The 25,598-nt window shown below is 37.2% G+C and overlaps 1 protein-coding gene across 1 annotated transcript in view; it reads left to right on the top strand.

Annotated features, from left to right (window-relative positions):
* Positions 1–1,483: 1,483 nt before the first annotated feature.
* The window catches only part of LOC135210461 (E3 ubiquitin-protein ligase TRIP12-like), a 156,661-nt gene continuing 132,546 nt past the window's right edge, over positions 1,484–25,598 (top strand). The window contains exon 1 of the mRNA XM_064243355.1: positions 1,484–1,691. Within this exon, the coding sequence (XP_064099425.1) occupies positions 1,484–1,691 (208 nt within the window). The remainder of the gene's footprint in view (positions 1,692–25,598) is intronic.

Below are 25,598 nucleotides of genomic sequence, written 5' to 3'. Positions count from 1 at the left end.
GGAAAATAACTGATGGGTCACAGGTAGCCGTGGGCATTCTGTGTATACATGCCCCGTGACCTGGTATAGATGCCATTAGTCCCTGGATCTCACAAGTGTAATTTTAATTCTACCGGTTTCCAGCTTGGCACTAGTAAATCCTAATGTTAAGACCTCAGGTTTGTTAGTTATGAAAAATACAAATTAGTTACAAATTTGGTATATTAAACAAGTGTGGTAAAACCGAAATGCCACTAAGCAATGGCGACAGTAACAGCGGGCTGCCTGTACAAGTCTCCAAATCACCTTGTACAAGAAATCCAAATAAAAACACATCAACTTATTCAATCAGGACTATTAATAAAAATCTGTTGGATTCCAGCACGTGGGAATTGAAGGAAACAAAAAAGCAGACAATGCTGCCAAATTAGCTTGCACTATTCCATCAACAATGACACTTGCCCCAGTATCAGACTAGATAACCTCTATGAAGCCTTCAATATATCCAGACTGGCAAACAGATTGGACATCAGTACCAACTACAAACAAACTGAGAAATATAAAAAGTGATGTTCATTCATGGATGTCATCATCTCAAAAAGAAAGAGCTAAAGAGGTGGTATTAATAAGACTACTCATAGGCCATGCTAGATTTTCACATGGTCATTTGATGTCAAATCCATATCCAGACCCCATGAAATGTAGTACATGCCAAATACCAATAACTGTCTAACACTTATTAGTTGATTGTCCAATTTGGAACCATCAAAGGAACTTATGTTTTTGAAACTCAACATTAGGAGGCATCTTGCTGAAGGCAAGGATTTCTTGTTTAATAAGATCATTAAGTTTCTAAGTAAAACCAATTTCTTAAATAGTCTAAATGTTTTTTCTCGCGATTAATGCCTGAAAACCAGTCCAAGAAGAGCCGTTATTAGGCTCAGAGGTCTTCATATACTAATCCTTTATAAGGATATGATTACTATAATGAAACTAATACTGTAGACTGGTAGTTTTTGATTCTGTGGTGGACATGGCTGTGACTGTTTGTATTTTTCTCAGATGCTGGCTGCTATGTATTAGTGAAAAAATGTTTGCTGTATTTGGGGAAAAGGCTTAGAAGTTAACTAAAAGATGTTGACAACATGTAGCTTGGAAAGTAGTCTTTAGGATTGTTATAAAATGTTTAGCTTTTTATAAGCAATATTTGCAGCTTGGTTTTTATATTTTGTAAAATAAGTTATTAAAATACTTGGAAAAAATGTGTATTTGCAGGCCTAGGTAATTTAAAATTTGTTTACAGGATTTTTAATTAAAGTAGTGCAAGTTCATAGATACTACCTAGGAACTGTTTACCATACAGGTAACAATGGCCTTTTCTGCTAGAATTACTTGCTTAATATGATGAAATTTATTTGGAAAATTTTGTACTGCAGCCAGCACTCATCGAGAGGGTGCGGTAAGGTGAGCTTTGGCAGCAGTGGCTCCGGCATGTCTGGGTCGCATGGTGGACACGAGGGTTCATCCACATCATCATCTGGACCTCCCCAGGCATCTCCTCATGGTGCTTGTTCCACTGGTGGAGGTCAAGGCACAGCCAGCGCAGCTGGTTTGCCTTCGACCACCACCACAGCCTCCGCCACGCTCATGCTGCTCATCTACCTCCACCACATCAGGACTGCTCCCTACTGCTTCACTTGCTACTCTTGGAGGTATGTGTATTGTCATAATACTTAACCTTTTCTGTAGTGTGTTATCAAGGTTCATAGCCAACTGAGGAAAAATATATTTAAAATCTAACTTTTGTAGCCCTCCCAAATAGGATGTTTAAATGGAAATTTGATCTTTTTTACCTTATCAGACTGTTAAGCTAAGCATGGTCAGTTAATGGCTTTGCAAAGCGAGTTTTTTTTCAAGAATTTAATATTGTATTACAGTATTAACTATATGAAGATAGGTTCATATTGCATTTCTTGTCTATAGGACAAGCCTCTTATTATATTATTGGGCTTGCTTGCGATACATATTTTGCAGTTTTACTCTTAAGCAGTAAAAACATCTTATGTAAATTTATAAAAGTAAAATACCATACATGTGCAGTGTCTGTAATAGTGATTGTATGCTGTAGTGTAATGCTCTTTTTGGGTATCCTTGATGTCGGAGGAATGCTAGTAAAGCAAGGTAGTAATTAGTCATTCTGTTGTCAAGGAGTCCTGTGTTTGGATCTGGACCCTGTCTGAATAGTTTGGATTATACATAAATTTGTTTCTTTGGTGGAAGGATTTAATTTTTTCTGTTGAAATGTGGAATTGGTACTTGGTTTACTTGGGTCTTGAGCATTTTCTTTGTCTGTGGGCTTAGGGGACTTCTTTCTCCTCTTGTGGATTCTGTTGGCTTCAAGTATTGATTTGTGATTAAATTTCATTATGCATAGGTTACTGAGGTACTTATCATTGTTCATGGTTCTCATGTCTTAAGAATGTAACTGGTCTGATACTGTACCATACATAAGGCTACTATGGATAATCTTATAACAGTATTTTTTGAATGTTTAAGCTGCTGGAGTGTTTTAAGAAACTTGTAAATTTACAGACAGTAAAGTCAAGCTTGCTGGGATGTAGGTTTAAGGTGGGTACTGTCATTGCTGTTATATATATATACAGTATGATATGTGTTTATACAGTATATACATATTGTATATATTCAGTATATTATATATTTATTATTGAATTAAGCAACTTCAGTTTATGTAAAGTTTCAAAGTAGCCAGAATAGGGAATAACGCCACAGAAGTCGCTCCTTTTTTGTTTTTCTTAATTGCTTATTAGTCTGCCACCTTTCCTTTTTTTTTTTTTTTATTAGTATTAATGTCCTGATTAAGGGGTGCACCGACTGCCAAATTTCAAGGAATTAACAAATTTTAGTCAAAAGTTTTCAACTTACATGTAATGCTAAAAAAAAGTTTTTTTTAGATTGGTTCATTGATAATTTCGATTGGTTCATTAATAATTTCTGTTCATCTCTTGTATGACACTGTTAAACACGAATCTTAAAAAGAATTATAAAAGATTTTGTATTAAAAATTCAGGATATGTCCTAGTGATGGTTTATTGATAATTTCTGTTCATCCCTTGTATGACACTGTTACCACAAATCTTAAAAAGAATTATAAAAGATTTTTGTATTAAAATTCAGGATATGTCCTAGTGAGGTATGGACTTTTTTGACAGTTTTTATGCATAAATATATCTAGAAACATTTATTGCTATGAAAGAATGTTTAGATTGTTCATGGACAATTTTGTTCTTTGCTTGTACGGCACTGCGAAGGAAAAGACTGGTAAAAAATGCACCATTTTGGGACGCGTTTTTACGATAATTAAACATATCCTGAACCATTATGCTATAAAAGTGTTTTTTCATAGTTTCAAGGACAACTTTTTTGTTCATTTTTAATGGCAATGTGAATGACAAATTGTAAAGAAATCATGGAAAATGAATTTAAAAATAGAATTAATTAAAAATAGAATTAATTCAAAAATTCCCGTTATGCATCCTATTTTCTTTAGCGTTAGCATAATAGAGAAAACTTGAATAACCTTCAGTCATTATATATAAAGTAAGTTACTTTATAGGATGGAGCCTTATGATGTTGTCGCTCCCCGTAAGTGCAAATTTTTTGTAATATATAAATCAAGAGAGAGCACAGTTTTATTCATTTGATTATATTGTAAATTTCATGGCATTTCTTATAGGACTAAATAGTTTCAGTGCAAAAATCAGCCTTGTAACTCCTATTTTCATAGTTATTACACAAACCCGGCATGAATTTTTTTCTTTTGCCATTTTCTCAAAAACTTAGTTTTCAAAAATAAATGCCGATATATCTGCAAAAAGAGAAAAAAATGCCGATATATCTGCAAAAAGACTGAACCAAATTTAATGAAACTTTTACTGATAATAGTATAATTATATATCTTGATATTCAAAAAGTGAAATTGATTTTTTTTAAATCAAATGACGTGTTTTTCAGATACAAAAGAATTAAATTAGAAGTTAAATTTTTTAGTTTCTCTTTTAAAAGTTTCACTATTAGTTGAGGAATAACTGGTACAAATTTGAAGCAAATCCCTTTGATCATAAGGTGGCTATAAATACTTGCTTTATAATAGGGCCTATGGAGTCGGCGCTCCCCTTAAATTAAATGCCCATAAAATTTTAGGAGGAATGCACTGCTTCTAGTAGATGTGTGATTTTCTCTCTTCTTTACTCAGTCTCACACATGCCTGTCAAGAAGCTTTTCCTCATTTGCTTTTAGTTTGTGTGCATGTGTTTTTAGATCATTACTTGAAATTCAAAAGTCTCATGCTTATTTTTGTTCTGGCAGTTTATAATAAATTTGTGGGGTAGAAGTTTGTTGTATAACACAGTTTTTTGTATGTTGTAAGATTGAATACAAATGTGATTACCTATAGGGATTGCTCCCAATTTTTTATTTTATTTTTTTATTTGTTTAGTTAAAAAGATTTTCTCAGTACATATGTACTGTTACACCAAGTGAGTTTATTGCACTTGTACACGTCGTTAATAATGTCTGGCAGATTTTAATATTTGTGGGCATTAATGTTAATTTCTCATGTGGAATTTCTGCCTTATAATGCCTGTTACTTCCTTAGGTATGCTCTTTCTCTGTTCTGTTGCGGATCTAGTATAATTGGTGCAGTGTATCCCTACTCCTTCTCCCTTGGATTCCAGTGCTTGGTTTCAAGCCTAAATCTCATAGTCCATTCCTTTCCATTCCCTACCCCTTCTCCAAATATCCAAATTGTCAGGTTTCTAACTTTTAAAGCACGTCTTATTCTAACTAACCTGATGTAACATAATGTTCCCAGTTGTAACAGATGCATTTTTTTACGTATATAGCGGGCCTTGAGAGAGGCTAGATACGTAAACGGAAGTGATTGAGGGATTTCAAGAGGGAATTGCTTCAACTTACCGTAAACTGATAGTTATTATTAATTTCTTTAGAGGGAAGGTCGCCAGAAAACTCAGCTCGTTACTTAAAGCTATTTATTTACAAAAAGGCCCGTGCTGGGCTGGAGAAAAGGTAAATGATGGCTCCACTGGAGCTGTAGTAGCTGGTTTTCATACACTTGGGGTAATGCACACTTGCGGGCAGAGAGACGGCACGTGACTCATGGAATCTGGAAAAGAATCCCAGATTAAACAAGATCAAAGGAAAAATGACTTCTTGCTTTGATTAAGGCTGATTAATTCTCTAACATTGGGGAAGGTAAACTCGAATGGTTCACTGAGGTATGCACGAAAGCTTGGTCTTTAACAAGTCACAAAGGGGAGCACGTGGCCCGATGAGGACAAAGGGCTTTTGATGTAGAAGGGGTAAAAATGAGAATTGAAAATGAATTTAGCAAGAGTCGTATGGTAGTAAAAGGTGCTTGGTTGAAGTTTACACTTTCAGACGTACCTTTATGCAATATTCAGTGTATCCTTGTAGAAGAATGCGGCCTGACCTCTGTTCAGGTCTTGGGTTCGTGTCCACCAGTACGTCGTGGGTAGGCCTAAGTTTGGGAGGCTGGCCGGGTGGACATCTGTCCTGGACTACCGACTGCAGTTGACTGAGAGCGATACTCGTTGTTTTTGAATCACGGGGCTTCCAAAGACTGCCTCGAGCATCGCCTGAAAGGTGGTAAACACAACGCCAGCAAATTGGGAAGGAAAATAGGTCTTATTGTAGAAGTCCCTAAAATCCATCTCGAAGCCTAGCTACTCTTGTGACTTGCCTCTCTTACCCTAAGCTTCCGTCAGACCGGAAATATCTTCCCTAGACATACCCACGTCTCCCAACAACAGTCGCCTTTTCAGGAGAAGGCATGGCTGCTACTTTTATAATTAAATATCACTAAAACTCTGCTGGGAAGGCGAGGCGTTCTATAGACGTAGCAGCTCCCCCTGTTAAGAAGGCATTCACTCCCTTTCGGGCGTGAAGGTCTTGGCTTAAATAAGTTGATCGCCTCGACTACCCAGTTCTCCTACTCTAACTTGAAGTTTTTTTTTTGAGCAGCGATACGGCTGACTACAATGGCCTACCTAACTTATAGGCAAAGATGCTAAGTGTACTAACTTAATGGAGTAATGTAGTCTAGCCTAAGTAATAACTACGGGTTGTCTTGTGACGACAGTCTACTCTACCCCTAGATAAGGTTACTTGAAAATTCTACTTGCTACTAACCTAATGCCCTGGTACTAAATCATTAGCCTAACCTACTCAATACAGTTAAATGAAGACGCAATCATTCCAGAGTGTGGTACGCACAGCAGCAGTTCAGCGACGGAATTGTTAAAATACATAATGAGAGGTAATGATGCGTGGGGATGATGAGTGGTTAATTGACCAGGAGGGAAATGCAATGAGGTAATTATATTTAAGTGAGGGTTAGTATTACAATGGCTAGGGGTTAGAGGGTTAGTGCTACTGGCAGAGATCAGGCTGGCTACCTTCTCTGGGTAGGTGCCAGGATCATTCTGCAAATGAATGCGACACTGTACCTCGGGCACAGGTGTCAAGGAGAGCATGTGGCTCTTTCGTGTTAGTTTGTTAATGATTGGTTACGTCCCTTCTTCTTCTTCTTCTTATTCCTCCAGGACCTGGCTATACCAGTCCTAGGAGTAGACGGAGGCACAGACTCTGGGGAAAGGCCAGAAACGCCGGCAGGAGCAGAGGCAGTGGTAGCCTGAGGGATTTCAGGAGAACACCCTACTTCGGTATCTGCAGCAACCGTCGTAGAGGTGGAACCTACTGCAGGGGAGGCCCTCACTTCGGCTGCTGCGACAGCCGGTCGTAAGGGGAAAACTCCAGGCTGACTCCTGGTCGGCGGCAGTTCCTGGTTTTCCAGAGGAGGTATGAAGGTTAGGTCTGCCGGAGGTTCATCCTCGGGCGACAGTGGTGAGGGTGAAGAAGACTCATGGACTTTGGGGTTGGCCATGGGCTGCGGTAAGCTCCATGCCTGTTGGAGGATCTCCTGTAGGAGGATCCTTGGTTAGGTTAGGCGCCGGCGCTAGCTCAGGGCCAGGCGCAGAGGTCAAGTTCGGTGGTGGCTCTACGTCCAGGCTGGACGGAGCTTGGCACTGCCCAGTGCTGCCAAGTGGCACTGGCAGAGAGTTGAGGTCGACTGGACCTGTGACGGGTACCGGAGGTGCAATACCTCTCAGCGTGCCCTTGGAAATGGGAGACAGAGGCTCCTGTCTCTTTTGGAAGGCTAAGCCTTGTGGAAAGTGGAGATTGTCCGCTGCTGGTAGTCGGCTAGGGCACCTAGGCCAATTCGTGGAGTGCCCTATTACGTTGCAGGTTTTGCAACGGAACTGTGAATGGTCAATCTCCCTCCTTGGTAACGGGGGAGACTGTTGGTGGACGTACTTCCTGGAGGAAGTAGAATTTCGATGACTCCGTGCTTTGGAGTGATTTGACGTGGGGTTAGGACCCCTAGGCTTTTTGAACGGTGAGGGAGACTTCATGTCTTGCCCTAGGAGGAGGTCGTAACCTCCTGGAATGTAGCTTGCAACTGCAAGGGTACATACTCTGGAGAAACGAGGTCTGGTGACTCTCAATTGTACGGTCGGAAGTATCAGTTTAATGTGATTGATGCCTTCAATGGTTATCAGTTGACGTCTGTCAATATTAGCCCCTCGGGGGATTCGATCTTCCCGTATCAGGGAGATTTGAGCGCCAGAGTCGTCGTAGGCTCTGACGTGGCTTGGCGGATAATGGCTTTGGAGGGGTGCGACTGTTATAGGGCCCTTAGCTGGGGGTCCTAGTGAAGAAGGATTGGTGACGGCCATTGCGATGGCAGGAATATGGTGGTTGCGCACCCTCCATAGTTGGCAGACATGTGACCCTTGCGGCCACAGTCTCGGCAGAACGTGTTCCAGAACCTCTTCTGTGGCACTGGACGGTAAGGCCGAGATGGCCCCACAGGTTGCGAATCTGTGGAGTCACCAAGGCTGGCAGTGTGCTCTGGCACAGGTGAAGAGTCCTCTCTGGCAGTGATTTGAGGTAGGGAGGTTAAGGAATCCTCCGTTGAATCACCCTCGGAAACAAGTCCGGGGTTAACTGGTGGGCTTACCTCTTCCAAAGTGGAGGAGGTAGGCGGTAAAAGGGTAAGAGGCTGAGATGGTGCGGAAGAAATTTCTATCTCGGGCACTGGATCAGGACCAGGCTCACAAATCGAAAGGATGTCAGGCTGACCAGAGACGGCGGGACTAAGAGAGACAGTGGGTGCAGGGCTGGAAGCTGGCAGAGTGGCTTGAGCTAGGATACTTTCCTTACGGGCCTTCTCCCGCTTGATGTCAAGTTCCTTCTCCTTGAGAGCGAGCTCATGCTTTCGCTCCTCTTCCCTTGCCTTCCTTTCTGCTTCTCTGGCTTGTCTCTGGTTTTCTCTTACTTTCTTTTCTTGCAGGCGTGCGGCCGCCTGCTGCGCCTTTATCCACTGGTCTAGTGCTGGTCCAGTGTAACCGGCCTCCTTGCCCAGAGTTATGAGGACTCGGAGCCTCTCGAGCTCTACGGCAAAGAAGTCGCGGGAAGCATTGTTGTTGTAGGAGCTCACACGAACACGTGTGCAGATTGATGCCAGAAAGGACCAGATCAAACTAGGAAGTGCTTTGCCAGGGTTTATTGCTGTTTAGGCTGCAGTAGAGGCTCTGATGAAAATGAAAATAATGGCCAGGAAGGGAACGGAATGGAATAGGAGTGCCTACTGTGGAAAGTGGCACTCACTTGGAAAGGTGTTCTGCGACGTGGTAGAGAAAAAGTCTGATAAGACTGGGTGCTCTGTGGCACTTGGGAAGTGTCCCGTAAGTTGGTGGCACTTCTGGATTGGCACCTTCTAAAGAGGTGAAAAAATCAAATGGAGAGTGCGGCGCACGTCACACTAAGGGGCGTTCCGCAGGACGGACACGCAGGTAGAATGGCTACCTGTACGGCCTGTACAGGTGCAATGGCACTTATGAGGAGGCGCTCCTTGTTTGGAGCACTGGTATTGTGCTAGTGTGTCCCGTCGGACGACACTAGATGCAGTATACTTAAGTATACCGAAGTGAAAGGGCACTGCTCATGGCAGAGTGTAATGGTGGAGGAGAGAAAGTAAAAGGTGGGAGTACTTCAGCAGCCAGTCGATGAACAGTGTCAAGAATTAGTGGCACTGTAAAATGATAAGACCTGACGTGCACTGGTGGCCAGTCCTAAACTGGTAACGACTTCTTCCCTGTCTGGAAGTAATGAATTTGCGTGGCACACTGTGCGAATTGTGCTTGCGGTACACGCAAGTCTTTTGGGATAAAAATGAACAAGACCACTCGGGCAACGACAGGTAATGATAATTGAAAATGCTCAGTCCCTCGCTGAAGTACTCGGTAAATGAAATAAATAAATGTTTGCAAACTGCAATGGACACATGCGCGTACGTATCACGCTGTGTAAATGAAAGACACAAGAGACTAAAATAAGGTTAATTCGGCATGCTATAATTAATGGTAAGATGTAGTACTCTTGGCTTCGTGAATAATGGGTTCTGGTTTTCTCTCTCTCTCTCTCTCTCTCGGAGAGGGTGAAAAATGATATATGAATGAACTCCCTTATATTTGAATTGAACTACTAATGTTAGTTTAATATGACGCAACTTGCGTTAAATGATTTACTTACGTTAACGTTTACTGAAAGAATTGCTTTTGAAAACGTTTTATGAAAAATGATAACGCGCTCGCGGTGAACGATGTTTACGTTAATGTTAGCGGCTTGCGCTTATGAAATGATTGCGTTTTAATATGAAATTTACAAAGATGCGTTTTACGTTAACAATTCTTGCAAGTGACTCTACTTTTAAGAGTTTTACGTTAACTTTAGCGTAACTGGACAAGTGAAAAATTACGGTAAGGATTTGAAAACGATGTTAGCAAACAATTGTAAATGAGGTTACGTTAAGTGAAATGAAATTTTCGCTCAGCGCGCGAGTGAGGGATGCGAGGTGAAACACGTGAGGCGAGAAGAGCGGGTTAGCACCACGGTGTGCTAGATTGATGGCGAATCAGCTGATTCTCTGTAAATGCGAAGGCAATTTACAACACAATTCACTTTCTTATTCAAGACGAATTACGTTAATTTCTCTGGCAGAACGATAGATACTAGTACAGACATTGATATTATTTACGTTAAAACTTCGTGACTTACGTTACTTTGCTTAAATTGTTTAGATAATGTTGAAAGAGAAAACAAACATGGCTGCCGCTGTGAGCGAAAACGAAGGCTGGTTGAGACCGCGCAGGCGCGAAAGCTTACTAAGCTGAATTAGCTGAGAGGTAGCGGTTACCAACACTTGGAATGAAAACTAAGTTAAAAATGGATTCCCTAACATATCACAGACAAAAGAATTGTACACTTCTTTTGCCGTAACTATAGATAAAAAACACTCCTAACTAGCTAGGCTTTCTAATACAGCAATAAACCCTGGCAAAGCACTTCCTAGTTTGATCTGGTCCTTTCTGGCATCAATCTGCACACGTGTTCGTGTGAGCTCCTACAACAACAATGCGATTTACAAAATAACCGAACTCGCTCGGCGCTCTGGCCGTTACAATAATAAGATTTCTACCTTCACATTTGTTTAAAACACTTTACAATAAAAATACTTAAACGTACCTTAATCTAACATAGGTTATAGAATAATCATATTAATGAATGGAATACCTTACCGTGAGCCAGTGTGTCTTCTTTCCCTGCAAGTGTGCTTGATTTGCTTTTTGTAAAATAATTTTACAGTTTAACGTTTTACAACGGATACGCGATTTTACAAGCTTTTTTTTTTAAGCAAGCTCAGGTTCAATCCAACCAGGCAAGATTCGCCAATTTACGTATATAGCGGGCCTTGAGAGAGGCTAGATACGTAAACGGAAGTGATTAAGGGATTTCAAGAGGGAATTGCTTTAACTTACCGTAAACTGATAGTTATTATTAATTTCTTTAGAGGGAAGGTCGCCAGAAAACTCGGCTCGTTACTTAAAGCTATTTATTTACAAAAAGGCCCGTGCTGGGCTGGAGAAAAGGTAAATGATGGCTCCACTGGAGCTGTAGTAGCTGGTTTTCATACACTTGGGGTAATGCACACTTGCGGGCAGAGAGACGGCACGTGACTCATGGAATCTGGAAAAGAATCCCAGATTAAACAAGATCAAAGGAAAAATGACTTCTTGCTTTGATTAAGGCTGATTAATTCTCTAACATTGGGGAAGTAACTCGAATGGTTCACTGAGGTATGCACGAAAGCTTGGTCTTTAACAAGTCACAAAGGGGAGCACGTGGCCCGATGAGGACAAAGGCTTTTGATGTAGAAGGGGTAAAACAAAATGAGAATTGAAAATGAATTTAGCAAGAGTCGTATGGTAGTAAAAGGTGCTGGGTTGAAGTTTACACTTTCAGACGTACCTTTATGCAATATTCAGTGTATCCTTGTAGAAGAATGCGGCCTGACCTCTGTTCAGGTCTTGGGTTCGTGTCCACCAGTACGTCGTGGGTAGGAGCCTAAGTTTGGGAGGTCTGGCGGGTGGACATCTGTCCTGGACTACCGACTGCAGTTGACTGAGAGCGATACTCGTTGTTTTTGAATCACGGGGCTTCCAAAGACTGCCTCGAGCATCGCCTGAAAGGTGGTAAACACAACGCCAGCAAATTGGGAAGGAAAATAGGTCTTATTGTAGAAGTCCCTAAAATCCATCTCGAAGCCTAGCTACTCTTGTGACTTGCCTCTCTTACCCTAAGCTTCCGTCAGACCGGAAATATCTTCCCTACGACATACCCACTCTCCCAACAACAGTCGCTTCAGGAGAAGGCATGGCTGCTACTTTTATAATTAAATATCACTAAAACTCTGCTGGGAAGGCGAGGCGTTCTATAGACGTAGCAATTTTGTATGATAAAACAAATAATTTATTAGAGAGGAAGTACAAAAATAAACAGGTATTACATTTATCAAGCAACACTACAACAGAGTATGTTTTACAACCAAGGAACAGATAAGGAGTTGAGGAGATAAGATAATAAATGCACTTGCGACCAGATACTTGGTCAAAAGCCCTTTTCAGGCATTGGACCTTCCCTGCCATGTTCACTCATCCTACTTTGTCAGCTTTTTATGCCAAGACACTTAAGGAGGTGTAATTTAGAAAGGCTCTGATGAAATAAAGTAATTAAGGAAAAGGTGGATATAACCGTAAAATTTTTCTCATCCATCATATCTACTATACGTGGGTCTGAACTTGTAATTATTATTATATGTATATATATATATATATATATATATATATATATATATATATATATATATATATATATATATATATATATATATATATTTATATATATATATATATACATATATAATATATATATATCATATATACATATCTTATATACAGTGTTCCCCCTGTATTCGCGGGGGATGTGTGTGTATCAGGCACCCCCTGCGAATAGATCAAACCCGCAAATAGTTAGAATTCCCTATTAAAATGCCCCATATTTGCCTATCTTGAAGTTCAAATACCAAAATGTATACTTTTAAGTATAATCCTACATCAAATATACCATTGACTTGGTATTATTAATATAATTTCAAAGTCATCTTAAACATTTTTAACCATTAGAAAAATATATAAACAGCCAATAACAGAGAGAGAGAAAGTGAGTTCTTACGATAAATACATACTAGTATATCTTTTCCAGAGGAGAGAGAGAGGACTGAACAATTATGCTTGTCTGTATATCAATTCTTTTGCTGAGAGAGAGAGTGAGTTATCCTAATTAAAAAAGTGAAATGGTAGATTATTGTTTTTCTTTAAAAATACTATCGCGTAATATGAATTTTGTAATTACAGTATTATTATTATATTATTATTATTATTATTATTTTATTATTATTATTATTATTATTATTATTTGAAAGTATTAAAAACATATAGAACATGCACTATAAAAATTCTTGAGTCTCGGTAAATGAGAGGGAGAGAGAGAGAGAGAGAGAGAGAGAGATTGCATGAACACTTGGTGGCAACAACACAACAGCTCCTCCCCCTCCAGTCCCATTACTTGATAAATTGACAGCTTTAGTACTTGGAGTTAGAGAGAGAAGACTGGGATTTCCTTCATTCAAATTTATAAACTAAAACCTTACTAATTCACATTAGTATTTTCTTTAATGAATTGATAGTATTGTGTATACTTTAATATTAATATTTGAAAATAGTAAATCATTTATTTCTCATACAAAAGAAAAGAACATCTCTGTAGGAGAGAGAGAGAGAATTATTATTTTTATTATTATGTGATATCATTTAACCCTCTTACGCCGAATGGACGTATTAAACGTCGAGTCAAAATGTCTCCCGTATGCCGAATGGACGTATCATACGTCGACTCAAAAAAGTTTTTTTAAAAATTCGCGGAAAAATACTTATAGGCCTACCAGCCGAAAACTTTTGTATCACGCGCCTTGGGGGATGCTGGGAGTTCACGGGTCAAGGCGTTGTTTTGTTTACAATCGCTACGCAAGCGCGAATTTCTTTCTTATCGCACTAAAAAGTATCAGTGACACCTCAAAAATTATTTAGTCACTGACATAATTTTTGCACCATTTTGAATTATTCTTTACATGAAGTATTATATATGAAAATGTGCGCAATTTCATGTAAAATACAACAAAAAAATACTCATGATTGTAGCTTGTATCAGTTTGAAATATTTTCATTAAAATAACGATTAAGTGCAAAATTTCAAACTTTCGGTCAACTATAACTCTACCAAAATGGTCGAGAAACGCAATTTTAAGCTAAAACTCTTATATTATAGTAATATTCAATCATTTGGCTTCATTTTGCAACAAATTGGACGTCTCTAGCACAATATTTCGATTTATGGTGAATTTATGAAAAAACTTTTTCCTTACGTTCGCGCGGTAACTCTTCCGATAAAATTTTTCGTGCGATTGTCCTAATGTTTGCACCATTTTAAATTTGCCGTTACATAAAGTTTTATATATGGAAATGTGCGCAATTTCATGCACAATACAACTAACAACAACCCATGGTTGTAGCTTTTATCAGTTTTGATATATTTTAATATAAATAACGTTAAGTGCAAAAATTTCAACTTTCGGTCAACTTTGACTCTACCGAAATGGTCGAAAAACGCAATTGTAAGCTAAAACTCTTATATTCTAGTAATATTCAATCATTTACCTTCATTTTGCAACGACTTGGAAGTCTGTAGCACAATATTTCGATTTATGGTGAATTTATGAAGAAAAAAAAAACATTTTCCTTACGTCCGCGCGGTAACTCTTCCGAAAAAATCAGATTTTTTTTGTGCGATTGTCGAAATGTTTGCACCATTTAAAATTAGCTGTTACATAAAGTTTTATATATGAAAATGTGCGCAATTTCATGTAGAATGCAACTAAAAATGATTGAAGGTAGTAGCTTTACTCTTTTTTAGAAATATTTGCATATAAATCACGATAAATAGAAAAAAAACTACGTTCGGTCAAATTTGACTCTACCGAAATAGTCAAAAAACGCAATTGTAAGCTAAAACTCTTACGGCCTAGTAATTCATTTTGAAAGAAATTTGAAGTCTCTAGAACAATATTGTGATTTATGGTGAATTTTTGAAAAATATATTTAACTTCCCTCCTCGCACTGATTCGCGGCCGCAAGTCTCCGAAATGCGTACATCGCATTATCCTAATATTTGCTCCTTTTCATATTAGCCGTTTTATAGAGTTTCATATATCAAAATGTGCGCAAATTCATGAAGAATACAATAAAAAATAATTGAAGGTTGTAGCTTTTCCCATCTCCGAAATATGTGCATATAAAAAACTATACAGTGGTCCCCCCGTATTCGCGGGGGATGCGTACCAGACCCCCCCGTGAATAGTTAGAACCCGCGAATGTTTGGAACCCCTATAAAAACGCTAAAAACAGCCTATTTTGTTAGTTAAAACTCAAGAAAAACCACTAAAAATTTTCATACTTGGTTTTTTTAATAGTTTTATCACTAAAAGTGCATTTTATGATGAAATTGATAAAAAAAAACCAGGAATTTATGCATATTCCTCAAAGAAAAATACCGCGAATGTGCGAATTTTCCGCGAATAATGCAAGGAAACGTTCCCCAGAGAAATCCGCGAAAGTGAGAGTACGCGAATACGGGGGGTCCACTGTATATATAAAAATTTCAACATTCGGTCAACTTTAACTCGTCCGAAATGGTCAAAATCTGCAATTCTAATCTAAAACTCTTACAGTATCGTAAAATTCAATCATTTGTCTTCATTTTGAAACAAATTGGAAGTCTCTAGAACAATATTTAGATTTATGGTGAATTTTTTAAAATAACATTTTTTTACGTTCGCGCGTTACGAATTCGTACATCATATTGTGATAATATTTTTCCGGTGTTGCTTTTATTGTTTTACAATTTATTATATATCAAAATGGTTGCAATTTAGTGTACAATACAACGAAAAAAAAAGTAACTCATTAGCTTTGACCGTCTTTTGCACAGCGTGATTTGAATACAATTATGTATTAATTTTTTTTTTTCGCTACCATATATTGCATTATTTACATATTATGATGATAATATTTTTCATTTCTGGTGGTTGCATACTAAACTTCAGGCAATGACAAAAAAAATGAGCCAAAAATGAACTCTTAATCTTCAAAACTAAGTGCGCTATGATTTTTTGGAAAAATTATTTTTTCCGCTTCCGCGCTCACTCCAAACCGGCCCCGGCATACGGGAGAGGTTTTGATTTTTAGGGCTTCGGCGTAAGAGGGTTAATCTTATTGAACTTACTAATTTAGTATTAATCAGTATTAGTATTTGAAAATCTTTAAATCATTTTTGTACCATAAAAATGTATTTAGTCATGAAAATAACATCAAAATACACAAATTAGTGATTATTTTTGCCGGAAAAATCCTGTGAAAAGATGAATCCCCCACAAATAATGGGTAGACAGGGCCCAGAGAGAAATCCGCGAATCCGGAGAACGCGAATACAGGGCCCAGAGAGAAATCCGCGAATCCGGAGAACGCGAATACAGGGACCCACAGTAAATGTATACACAAAGCCAGCTAACTTTATTGAAGCTTCTAGGTAACAACCAGTGTGTTACCCATCATATTTATATATTATAGTTTCATTTAAGCTTTTTTGATAGTGTTTTATTGGCAAAATGGAAACCTTAATGTAAATAGGATCATTGGAGCCATTTAAGCTTTTTTGATAGTGTTTTATTGGCAAAATGGAAACCTTAATGTAAATAGGATCATTGGAGCCACTCTCAAAATCATGAAGGTGTTTTATTGAGGAAAATGCTGGAAGTCCCATTGCACTGTCAAAATTTAAATTTTATAAATTTTAGATTTTGCCAGTATCCCTACGTTTTTTTCAAAATGAGATTACAGTGTTCCCCCTGTATTCGGGGGGGGGGGTGTGTACCAGACACCCCCGTGAATAGTTAAAACCTGTGAATAGTTAGAACCACCACTAAAAATGCTTATAACTGCCTATCTTGAAAGTTCAGATACCAAATGTATATCTTTAATAACATCCTACTTCAATTATACCTAAAATTACTAACTTCTTATACTGTATTAATCCTTGAGGTTGTATTATTATCATCATTTCAAAGTCATCTTGAACATTTTACCATTAAAAACAATACCTACAGCCAATAACACAGAAAAAGAAGGAGAGACCAAGAACAGAGAGAGATGAGAGAGAGATATGAGAGAGAGAAGAGAGAGAGAGAGAGACCAGTGAATTGGGCAAACATCATATATCTGACCAAGGAGTTGAAATTATGAATTACTTTTTTGAGACCCAGAGAGGGAATTAGAAAATGAGAGAGAAGAAGAGAGAGAAAACTCCCCCAGACGCCAAACTCCTTCCCCTCCACCAATAGCATAATTATCAAACTTGTCATTTACTTCCCCTGCCCACCTTCCTCGCCACGTGGATAAAATTGACTGGAATCGCTATTTTTAATTAAATCTTTATTTAAAATTTTGAAAATTAGTTGTAAGGTTAAATCATTCATTTATTTTAACCTACAAAACAAATTAAACCATTATGTAAGAGAAGAGGAGAGAAAAGAGGAAAATTATTTTTTTTACTTTTTAATCTCATTTAAACTTAATATTATTTGGTAAAACTAGTAACAGGGTCAAGGCCCTCGGTTAAGCGGCAGGGTTCCGTTCCTTGGTCATCGACGCCAAGCCGATTTTCGACGGCCAAGGCGATTTTAAAGCCTACGGCCGCCCGCAAACACCTTCTTATTTCGAAAACTAGCCCAGTTCAAAGGCGCCGTAACCTCCCACAACGCGGCGCAATAAGTAAAATTATAATTTATTGCATGTTATTAGTAACTATAAGAATTTACTGTACAGTACATGTGGTGTCTAAAGTATGTAAAGATATAATAAAGTTTATACAGTGTACAGGTAGCTGTAGTGTTCAGGTTTACGATCATTAGTCTTACGATAGTCCGATTTTATTGAGAGATCAAATTACAATGGCCTAACTTTATCTATCTTCTAGTTACATAAGTTCAAATAACAAGGCAAAAGAGAATGATGAAAGTATGGTTTTTAACGTTATACTCGTTGCGTGAACGTGTACAGCCATGAACAACCGAACGAGAAACAACTTTTTTTTTTCTAAGTACAACCGAACTCGATAACATCTGTTTGGCTTGTATTTCAATCATTGTACTACAGTACAACATTACCGTATTTGTTATAAATGGCGTTATGTATAGAATAGAACTGAGATATCTTAATGTAATAACTTTATTTGCTATAGATTAGAGATCAATATAGATTAAAGATCAATCGGGAAATATACTGTTAAATTTAAACCTAGTTATAACTGAAGCTGAGAAAACTGTTCAAGCTGCTAATGACTATTATCATACATCGGCAACAAGGATAAAACTGCAGTAAACGTCTGCCATCAAACACAACTGTAGATAAAATTGGGATAAAATCATTTTAATCAAAACTACTGTGCTTGAAAGAACACATTTAACTGTTGGTTTCACGCCGATATAAGATAAATAACGTAAAGTTCGTATTACGATGATATAAAGGATTATTGCGAACGGAATCACGTAATTTTTTACGCAATAAACATGCCGCCAACGTAATCTGTTAACGAAAAAAATAGTTCACATTCACAACGAGACATATTCAATAAATATTTCCACCTAAAAACACGCTGTATAAGGAAAAATAACTTTGTCTCATTAAGTCAAGTACAGTAGTACCTCGAGATACGAAAGTCTCAACTTACGAAAAATCCAAGTTACGAAAGCCAATGCGAAAAATTTTACTGCTCTACATACGAAAAGTTTTCAAGATACGAAAGGTTGTTGCTGTAAAGTCCCGAGATTCGCCCGGACCACCGAGAACAATTTTAAAACTCCCGTGCCGCCAACTGAGTAAACTCGCCACCATCTTCCCGCTCTCCCATTGGTTCCTGATGCTAGTCACCCCATAAGGTCCTGCTCTCCTATTGGTCAGCATCTACCCCTTGTGCTTTAAGTATTCTATTGGTAAAAGGTTGCTGTAAATTAAAAAACTTATTCATGCAATACATTTAATAAAAAAAACATTAGATAAAGATAGAATAAAGAATAGAAATGAATGGTTATTATACTGTGTGGTGGTTTCAGTAGTTGAAGAGAGATAATGAAAATTTATGGCTTACTGTGTAAAAGTGATTGCTTGGCGATCGTTCGATACTCGTAAGTGCTGGATGTAAACAGACGTTTGGAAGCTTTTTTTTGTTTGTTTATTATAGTTAATGGTTACTTAATAATTATTTGAAATGAGTACATGCAATACATTAAATTAAAACAATTGTGAATTAGATATCATAATATATAATATAAATCAGACTGCCAACAAATACGTATTTTTTAGAATTCTTCTTCGGTTTTATTATTACGTTACGTATACGCATGTTTCATTATAGCTGTCAGTAACTCGGTATCTTCATTAGGTAAAGATTGAATAAAGAATAGAAATGAATGGTTATTATACTGTTTGGTGGTTTCATTAGTTGAAGAGAGATACTAATGACAATTTATGGCTTACTGTGTGCTAGGAAAAATGATTGCTTGGCGCTCGTTCGATACTAAGAGCTGAATGTAAACAATCGATTGGAAGGTTTGTTTTTTGTTTGCTTGTGTATTATAGTTAATGATTAATTAATAATTATTTGAAATGAGTACATACTGATTATTTATACATTTTATTGGCATATTCTAAGCTTTTAGCTCTTAGGTTTAGATGTCAGAATCATAGACTAGGCTACAGTAGCGGTTATAGGCTAGGCTTATTGCTAAGGGACATATGCTAAAGTCCTAATATATGCAGTAAAAATGGGGTTGAACATTACATGCAGTTGAATATTACTCATGTACAGTATTTTGCCTTTTTGGAGTCATATTTCTTCTGTCGTAACCCTAGAACATGTGTTTTAGGCCTGGAAATATAATTTACTGGGGTTTTTTGGAGGGCTTAGAACGGATTAGCCATTTTACATGTAAAATGTTCCAAGTTACGAAAAACTCATAATACGAAGGCCGTCTTGGAACGGATTAATTTCGTATCTCGAGGTACCACTGTATCTAGATATTTGTTTATGCTAACTAGAAGCAAGAGCATTCCCTCAGAATTGCGTTATGGTGAAACAAACACGTCTTCATCAGCTGATTTCAAACCACAACATTGGCCGCTCCGCAGAATACTGGCTTAAATTTGCCGTAGTATTTTAAAATACAATAATATGAGAATACATACAATATTCTTGGATACAGTGAAATAATGTATAACTTTTTAAAGGATTTATGGAAAAGATGCATAATTAATAAAATAACACAATGCATTTTTCGGTACTGGCGGACAAGAATGAACATGAAAAAACATCCGCTGACAACGTGGAGCGTAGTTAAAGGCTGCCTTAATTTGTATCTTATTTCTGTACAAAAATGAAAATACCTTTATGTAATATATTTTCATACACATTTTAAACATAAAAGCATAAATATTTAAAAAATCGACACGTCGATCGCTAAATTTGCACTCTTTTTAACTCTATATTTTCGGAAGAGCGGCAGACGGCGGCATACAAGAACGAACTTGAAAAAACATCGTAGTCGATAACTTGAAGGGCAGTTTCAAAAGCTGCCTTTTTATCATATTTCTGCACAGAAATAAAAAATACCCTATTCGTAATACATTTTCATACACATTTAAACACAAAAGCATAAACATTTATAAAATCGACACATCGATCGCTAATTTGCACTTTTTTTTTAAATTATATTTTCGGAAGAGCGGCAGGCGGCGGCTCACAAGTAAGAACATGAAAAAACATCGTACGTATTTGATAACGTGAAGGGCAGTTTCAAAAGCTGCCTTTGTATCATATTTCTGTACAGAAATAAAAATATCTTTCACGTAATACATTTTCATACACATTTTAAACAAAAGCATGAACATTTATAAATCGACACATCTATAGCTAAATTTGCACTTATGTAACTCTATATTTTTGACATAGAACAGCGCCAGAGGCATATATTTTACCCTAATACCTATGTAATAACTCTCCATAAAATTTGTTAATATAATTTGCATAACCTTTATGGTCTGAACGGCATGTCTACAAATGTATGAACTCGTTAGACAATGGCGCTAGCGGCGCTGTTAACTGAAAATTGTGCCGTAAAGATACCTTTAAAATGCCTTATTTTTGTAATGAATATTTTTGACGACCGCCGTAAAACCGATTCGCCGTTGAGTGATTGCGCCGTTAACCGTGGGCCGCCTGTACTGTATATTATTATTTTACCATAAAATGTAGTAATGTCCTTAAAGATATAGTACTTATACATACACTTCCAGCCCAAACAGAGGGCGAGAGTTACCACTAGGACATACTATCTCTTGTGGCAAGAGAGAGAGAGGAGGGGGGGGAAGTGTTATTCTTATTTAAAAGACTGAAATGGATAGATTATTGTTCTTCTATAAAATACTACCACATATGAATTTTGAAATTTGTTATATTACTAGTATTGTTATTATGCAAAAATATTAATAAACATGCACATGTACCATAGAAATTATCTCATCTCGGAGAGAGAGAGAGAGAGAGAGAGAGAGAGAGAGAGAGAGAGAGAGAGAGAGAATTTAGTGATCCTGAGAGGGCAACACACACACCCCCTCCTGACACTTGATAAATTTGACAGTTGTTGGACCCCAGCCATCTCAGCGTGGCTACATTGGAGTTCATAGACAAGATGCGGGTTAAAATGCATTTTCTTTCAGTCTTACATAATTTTTTTTTATTTATAAACTAAAATCTTGCTAATTCACTTTGGTATATTTTCTTTAATGAATTGATATTATTGCTGTTTACATTAATATTGATATTTGAAAATTAGTCATTTATCATCCAAAAAACATACATCTCTGTAAGAGAGAGAGAGAGAGATTTTTGTAGTATTTGTAAAATACTTTCACATATGACTTTTGTTATTAGTTATTATTATTATTATTATTATTATTATTATTATTATTAGATGATCATCATCATCATCATCATTACTATTAATATTACTATTATCATGAAAATATTAATAAACATATTATACATAGTGTACCATAAAAATCTCTCATCGATGTCAGGAGATAGAGAGAGCGAGAGCTAGAGTTCGAAAGAAAGATGCGTGAAGACTGGGATTTCCTTCATTCTTACATAATTTTTAAAATTTATAAACTAAAATCTTACTAATTCAATGTAGTATTTTCTTTATTGAAGTGATTGCTCTTTACATTGCTATTAATATTAGAAAATTAGTAAATCATTTATCACACAAAAAGCATACATCCCTGCAAAGGAGAGAGAGAATTATTAGTTATTATGTGATATTTAATCTTATTAAAATTACTAATACAGTATTGATCAATATTAATATTTTAAAATTAGTAAATCATTTTTGTATCATAAAAATGCAATTAGGCATGAAAATAACATCAAAATACACTAATTAGTGATTATTTTTCGTCGGAAAATCCCGTGAATAGGCGAATTCACCGCAAATAATGGGTAGATATGGTCCAGATAAAAATCTGTGAATCCGGAGAACGCGAATAAGGGGGTCCCACTGTACTTTATATGCGGCCTCAATTCTTGAAATGTCAAGAATTCTTTGACGTACAATATAAGAATATTATTAATTCAAAAATTTCAAGGACCTTGGGATGTATAGAATTAATGGTAAATATAGAGTGTACATTTCATGGTAAGTTCAGATAATTAATAGTTTTAGCTTCATAAAATTTGGAAAAAAAATGATGCCTAACATTTTTTATATCCAAATTATTACTACCTTTAATTTCTAATAACATAATGTAGATTCTGAATGTTTTATTTTTTGACATATATTGATAAGAAATGGAAGGTTATTTTTTTATTTTATATTCTAAAGGCATTAATCATGGTATGTTTTTGCACGACAACTCTGTCAATAAAAACTGTAGACCCAAGGACATTTATGGTTCAGTATAATATTTTACTTAATACATACAGGTAGTCCATGGTTATCGGTGGACTCTGTTATCGGTGATCCGGTTTTATGGGGTTTGTCCAGCGCCATGAAATCGCCAATTTATGGGACCGATAACTGGTTATTAGCGCCATAAGAGTCATTATGGCGCCATAGATCACTCCAGTTTCGGTTAATGGGGGTTTTCGCTTACCGGCACACCCCCGGGGGACGGAACCCCCGCCGATAACCATGTACTGCCTGTATACTTGTTGACTACAACCCTATTAATCATTAGCTTCCTTATCTAAGTAGGGAATCCAGTCTCACTAGCCTGCTTTGTCAGGAATGAAAACTCCTGCTGGGCATGTTTAGACACTCACATGACGCATGTTTTTTCTTGTTTGCTTAGGCAACTACAGCATTCATTGCCTCTCCATGTTGCTTTTCTAGCTAGAATATTGTGACTATTCATGCCATTGTGCCAACTTTTTATATTCATACCATTGTGCCAACTTTTTTTCAGTAATGGGTTGAATTTGAATTTATATCTGAATGCTTGGAATTTCACCTATTGTGTTATTGTTAAATAGTTTTTAAGACTTGCAGTGCTACTTTTTAATGTTTTGTTGCCAAGTTTGATTTTTTATACTTTAATATTCTTCTAGTTATGTTGCAACACTAAGTAGTACTGTATTGGTTTTGTATGGTTAGTTTCAGTTCATTTATACAGTAGAGACCTGGTCCTTGACCATACAAAGACTCAAATAATCGGGTGTCGATGCAAAATTTTGAGTAAATTTTGCATCTGGGCTCAAACAAAAAACTGGAGTAATATGATTTTTGTAAACAAAAGTGGTTAGGTCAGTCGCCTCTAGATGGCGTTGTTCCCCTGCTCATTTAAAGCCCAGTAGTACAGCTTGTACAAGTATTTCCTTACTTTTTGTGACTTTCTATAGTGTACTGTTTTGATTAAATCATTGGTTCCAAGACAGCCATTGCAGACAAGCAGAAAATGGTAAGAACCACAATTGAACTTAGGATTACTGAAAATTATTATGAAAGAGGCATTCAGTCTATGTATCTATCTATCGAAGTTCCATGTCTTGGACATTGGCGGTCATTTGCCCCCACCTCTCTCGATCTCTAGCCACTTGTATTAGTTGGACAACCTTAAAATCCTGGCTATAGTTGTCACTAGTTCGCTGTCACAACTATTGACACTATAATCAAAACATCTGTAATATGGAATGGTAAAAACCGTAGGTTATTTTGGGTGAATCACTAGTGATACAACTTTCAATACTGTAAAAAAACAACTAATTGCAATGAGTTATTTCTTCTTCTCTCTCTCTCTCTCTCTCTCTCTCTCTCTCTCTCTCTCTCTCGAAAAAACGTCCCCACAGAATTTTTTCGGAAAATGATAGTCAGAAATCCAAGCGCTTTCGTTTTTACTAAGACATTGTCAAGGACCTGTCTTAGTAAAGACAAAAGCGCTTGGATTTCTGACTATCATTTTCCTGTTGTATTCGCTTATTTATGAAGTCACGTGCATCTACTGTGATTTTTAAAGACATATATATATATATATAAATAAAGTGGTAAATTTACCTCGAAATATGAAATTAAATCCGTTCCGAGGCGGCCTTCATATCATGAGCTTTTCGTATCTTGGACCGCATTTTACATGTAAAATGGCTAATCCGTTCCAAGCCCTTCAAAAACACCCCAGTAAATTTCATAATAAAGCTAAATTGACGTATGAACAATGAAATACTACAACAATTTGGACCATTCAATACCTAACTTAATACCTACTGCAAATATACCTGTAAATAGTGTATTAGTGTGCATGGTATACAAGAAATATTGTACGTACATACGTCCGTATGTAGTAAAATGTGGAAGCTTACCTTTCGAGTGAGGCTATCTGAAAGTGGCGACAGAGGAGGAGGACAAACGGCAGATACGTACGTACACTTAACTTTACAAAACAAAAAATGTAAGGAAAACATTTATAAACTAAACTTTACGAAACACATTAACAAAACTGTAACACTTAACTTTACAAAAAACTATAATAAAAAAAAATTTTTCATTTTTATTTTTACATTTTTTTACTATTTTATACTTTTAAGTTTTTTTTTTTTTTTCACACCACTTTCAACTATACGTTTTTTAGTAGTATCACTTGGTTCTTCCTTTTTGGCTTACTACTCCTACTAAAGGCCTCTTTAATAAAATAACTATACAAGGAAGATTGCTTCTGCCTACTTTTAACAATGTTCCTAAAACAATTCGGGCAAACGTTATTGAACTGTGCAAGCATACGACCTGTGTAAGCCTTTTCGGGATGTGTGTTTTCCGCGAGTGATTGCACCTTATGAAAAGCAGCTAGAGCATCCTTAATTTCTGCCGTTGTCATAGAGTCCTCGTCCTCCTCCTTGCCGCTGCTAGAGAACTCCGTCGTAAACTCCTCTTGGTGCTCCTCGAGAAGGTCATTGATGTCGTCCTTGTCGACGACCAGCCCCATGGACTTGCCAAGTGCAACGATCTCGTCAAGATCTGGTTGCGAAACAGTTAGAACAAACAAAAACTGCGTGCGTACGATACAGATGATGCCGTGCGGTGGCCGAAGAAGCACGCTGCTATGTAGATGCATGATGGGAGGGATGCTGACCAATAGAAGAGAAGGATCTCATGGCGGTGACTAGCATCAGGAACAATGGGAATGGGAGAGCGGAGGATGGTGGCGAATCTACTCATTGGCGGCGCGCGAGTTTCAAAATTGTTATCGGTGGTCCGGGCGAATCTCAGACTTTACAGCAACAACCTTTCGTATCTTGAGCAATTTTTGTATGTAGAGCCGTAAAATTTTTCGTATTTGCTTTCGTATCTCAAGTTTTTCCTAAGTTGAGCCTTTCGTATCTCGAGG

The sequence above is a fragment of the Macrobrachium nipponense genome, chromosome 39, assembly GCF_015104395.2.
Source record: "Macrobrachium nipponense isolate FS-2020 chromosome 39, ASM1510439v2, whole genome shotgun sequence".
Classification (NCBI taxonomy): Eukaryota; Metazoa; Arthropoda; class Malacostraca; order Decapoda; family Palaemonidae; genus Macrobrachium; species Macrobrachium nipponense.
Note: the sequence above shows the minus strand (reverse complement) of the source record. Positions and strands in the feature narration are given on the sequence as shown.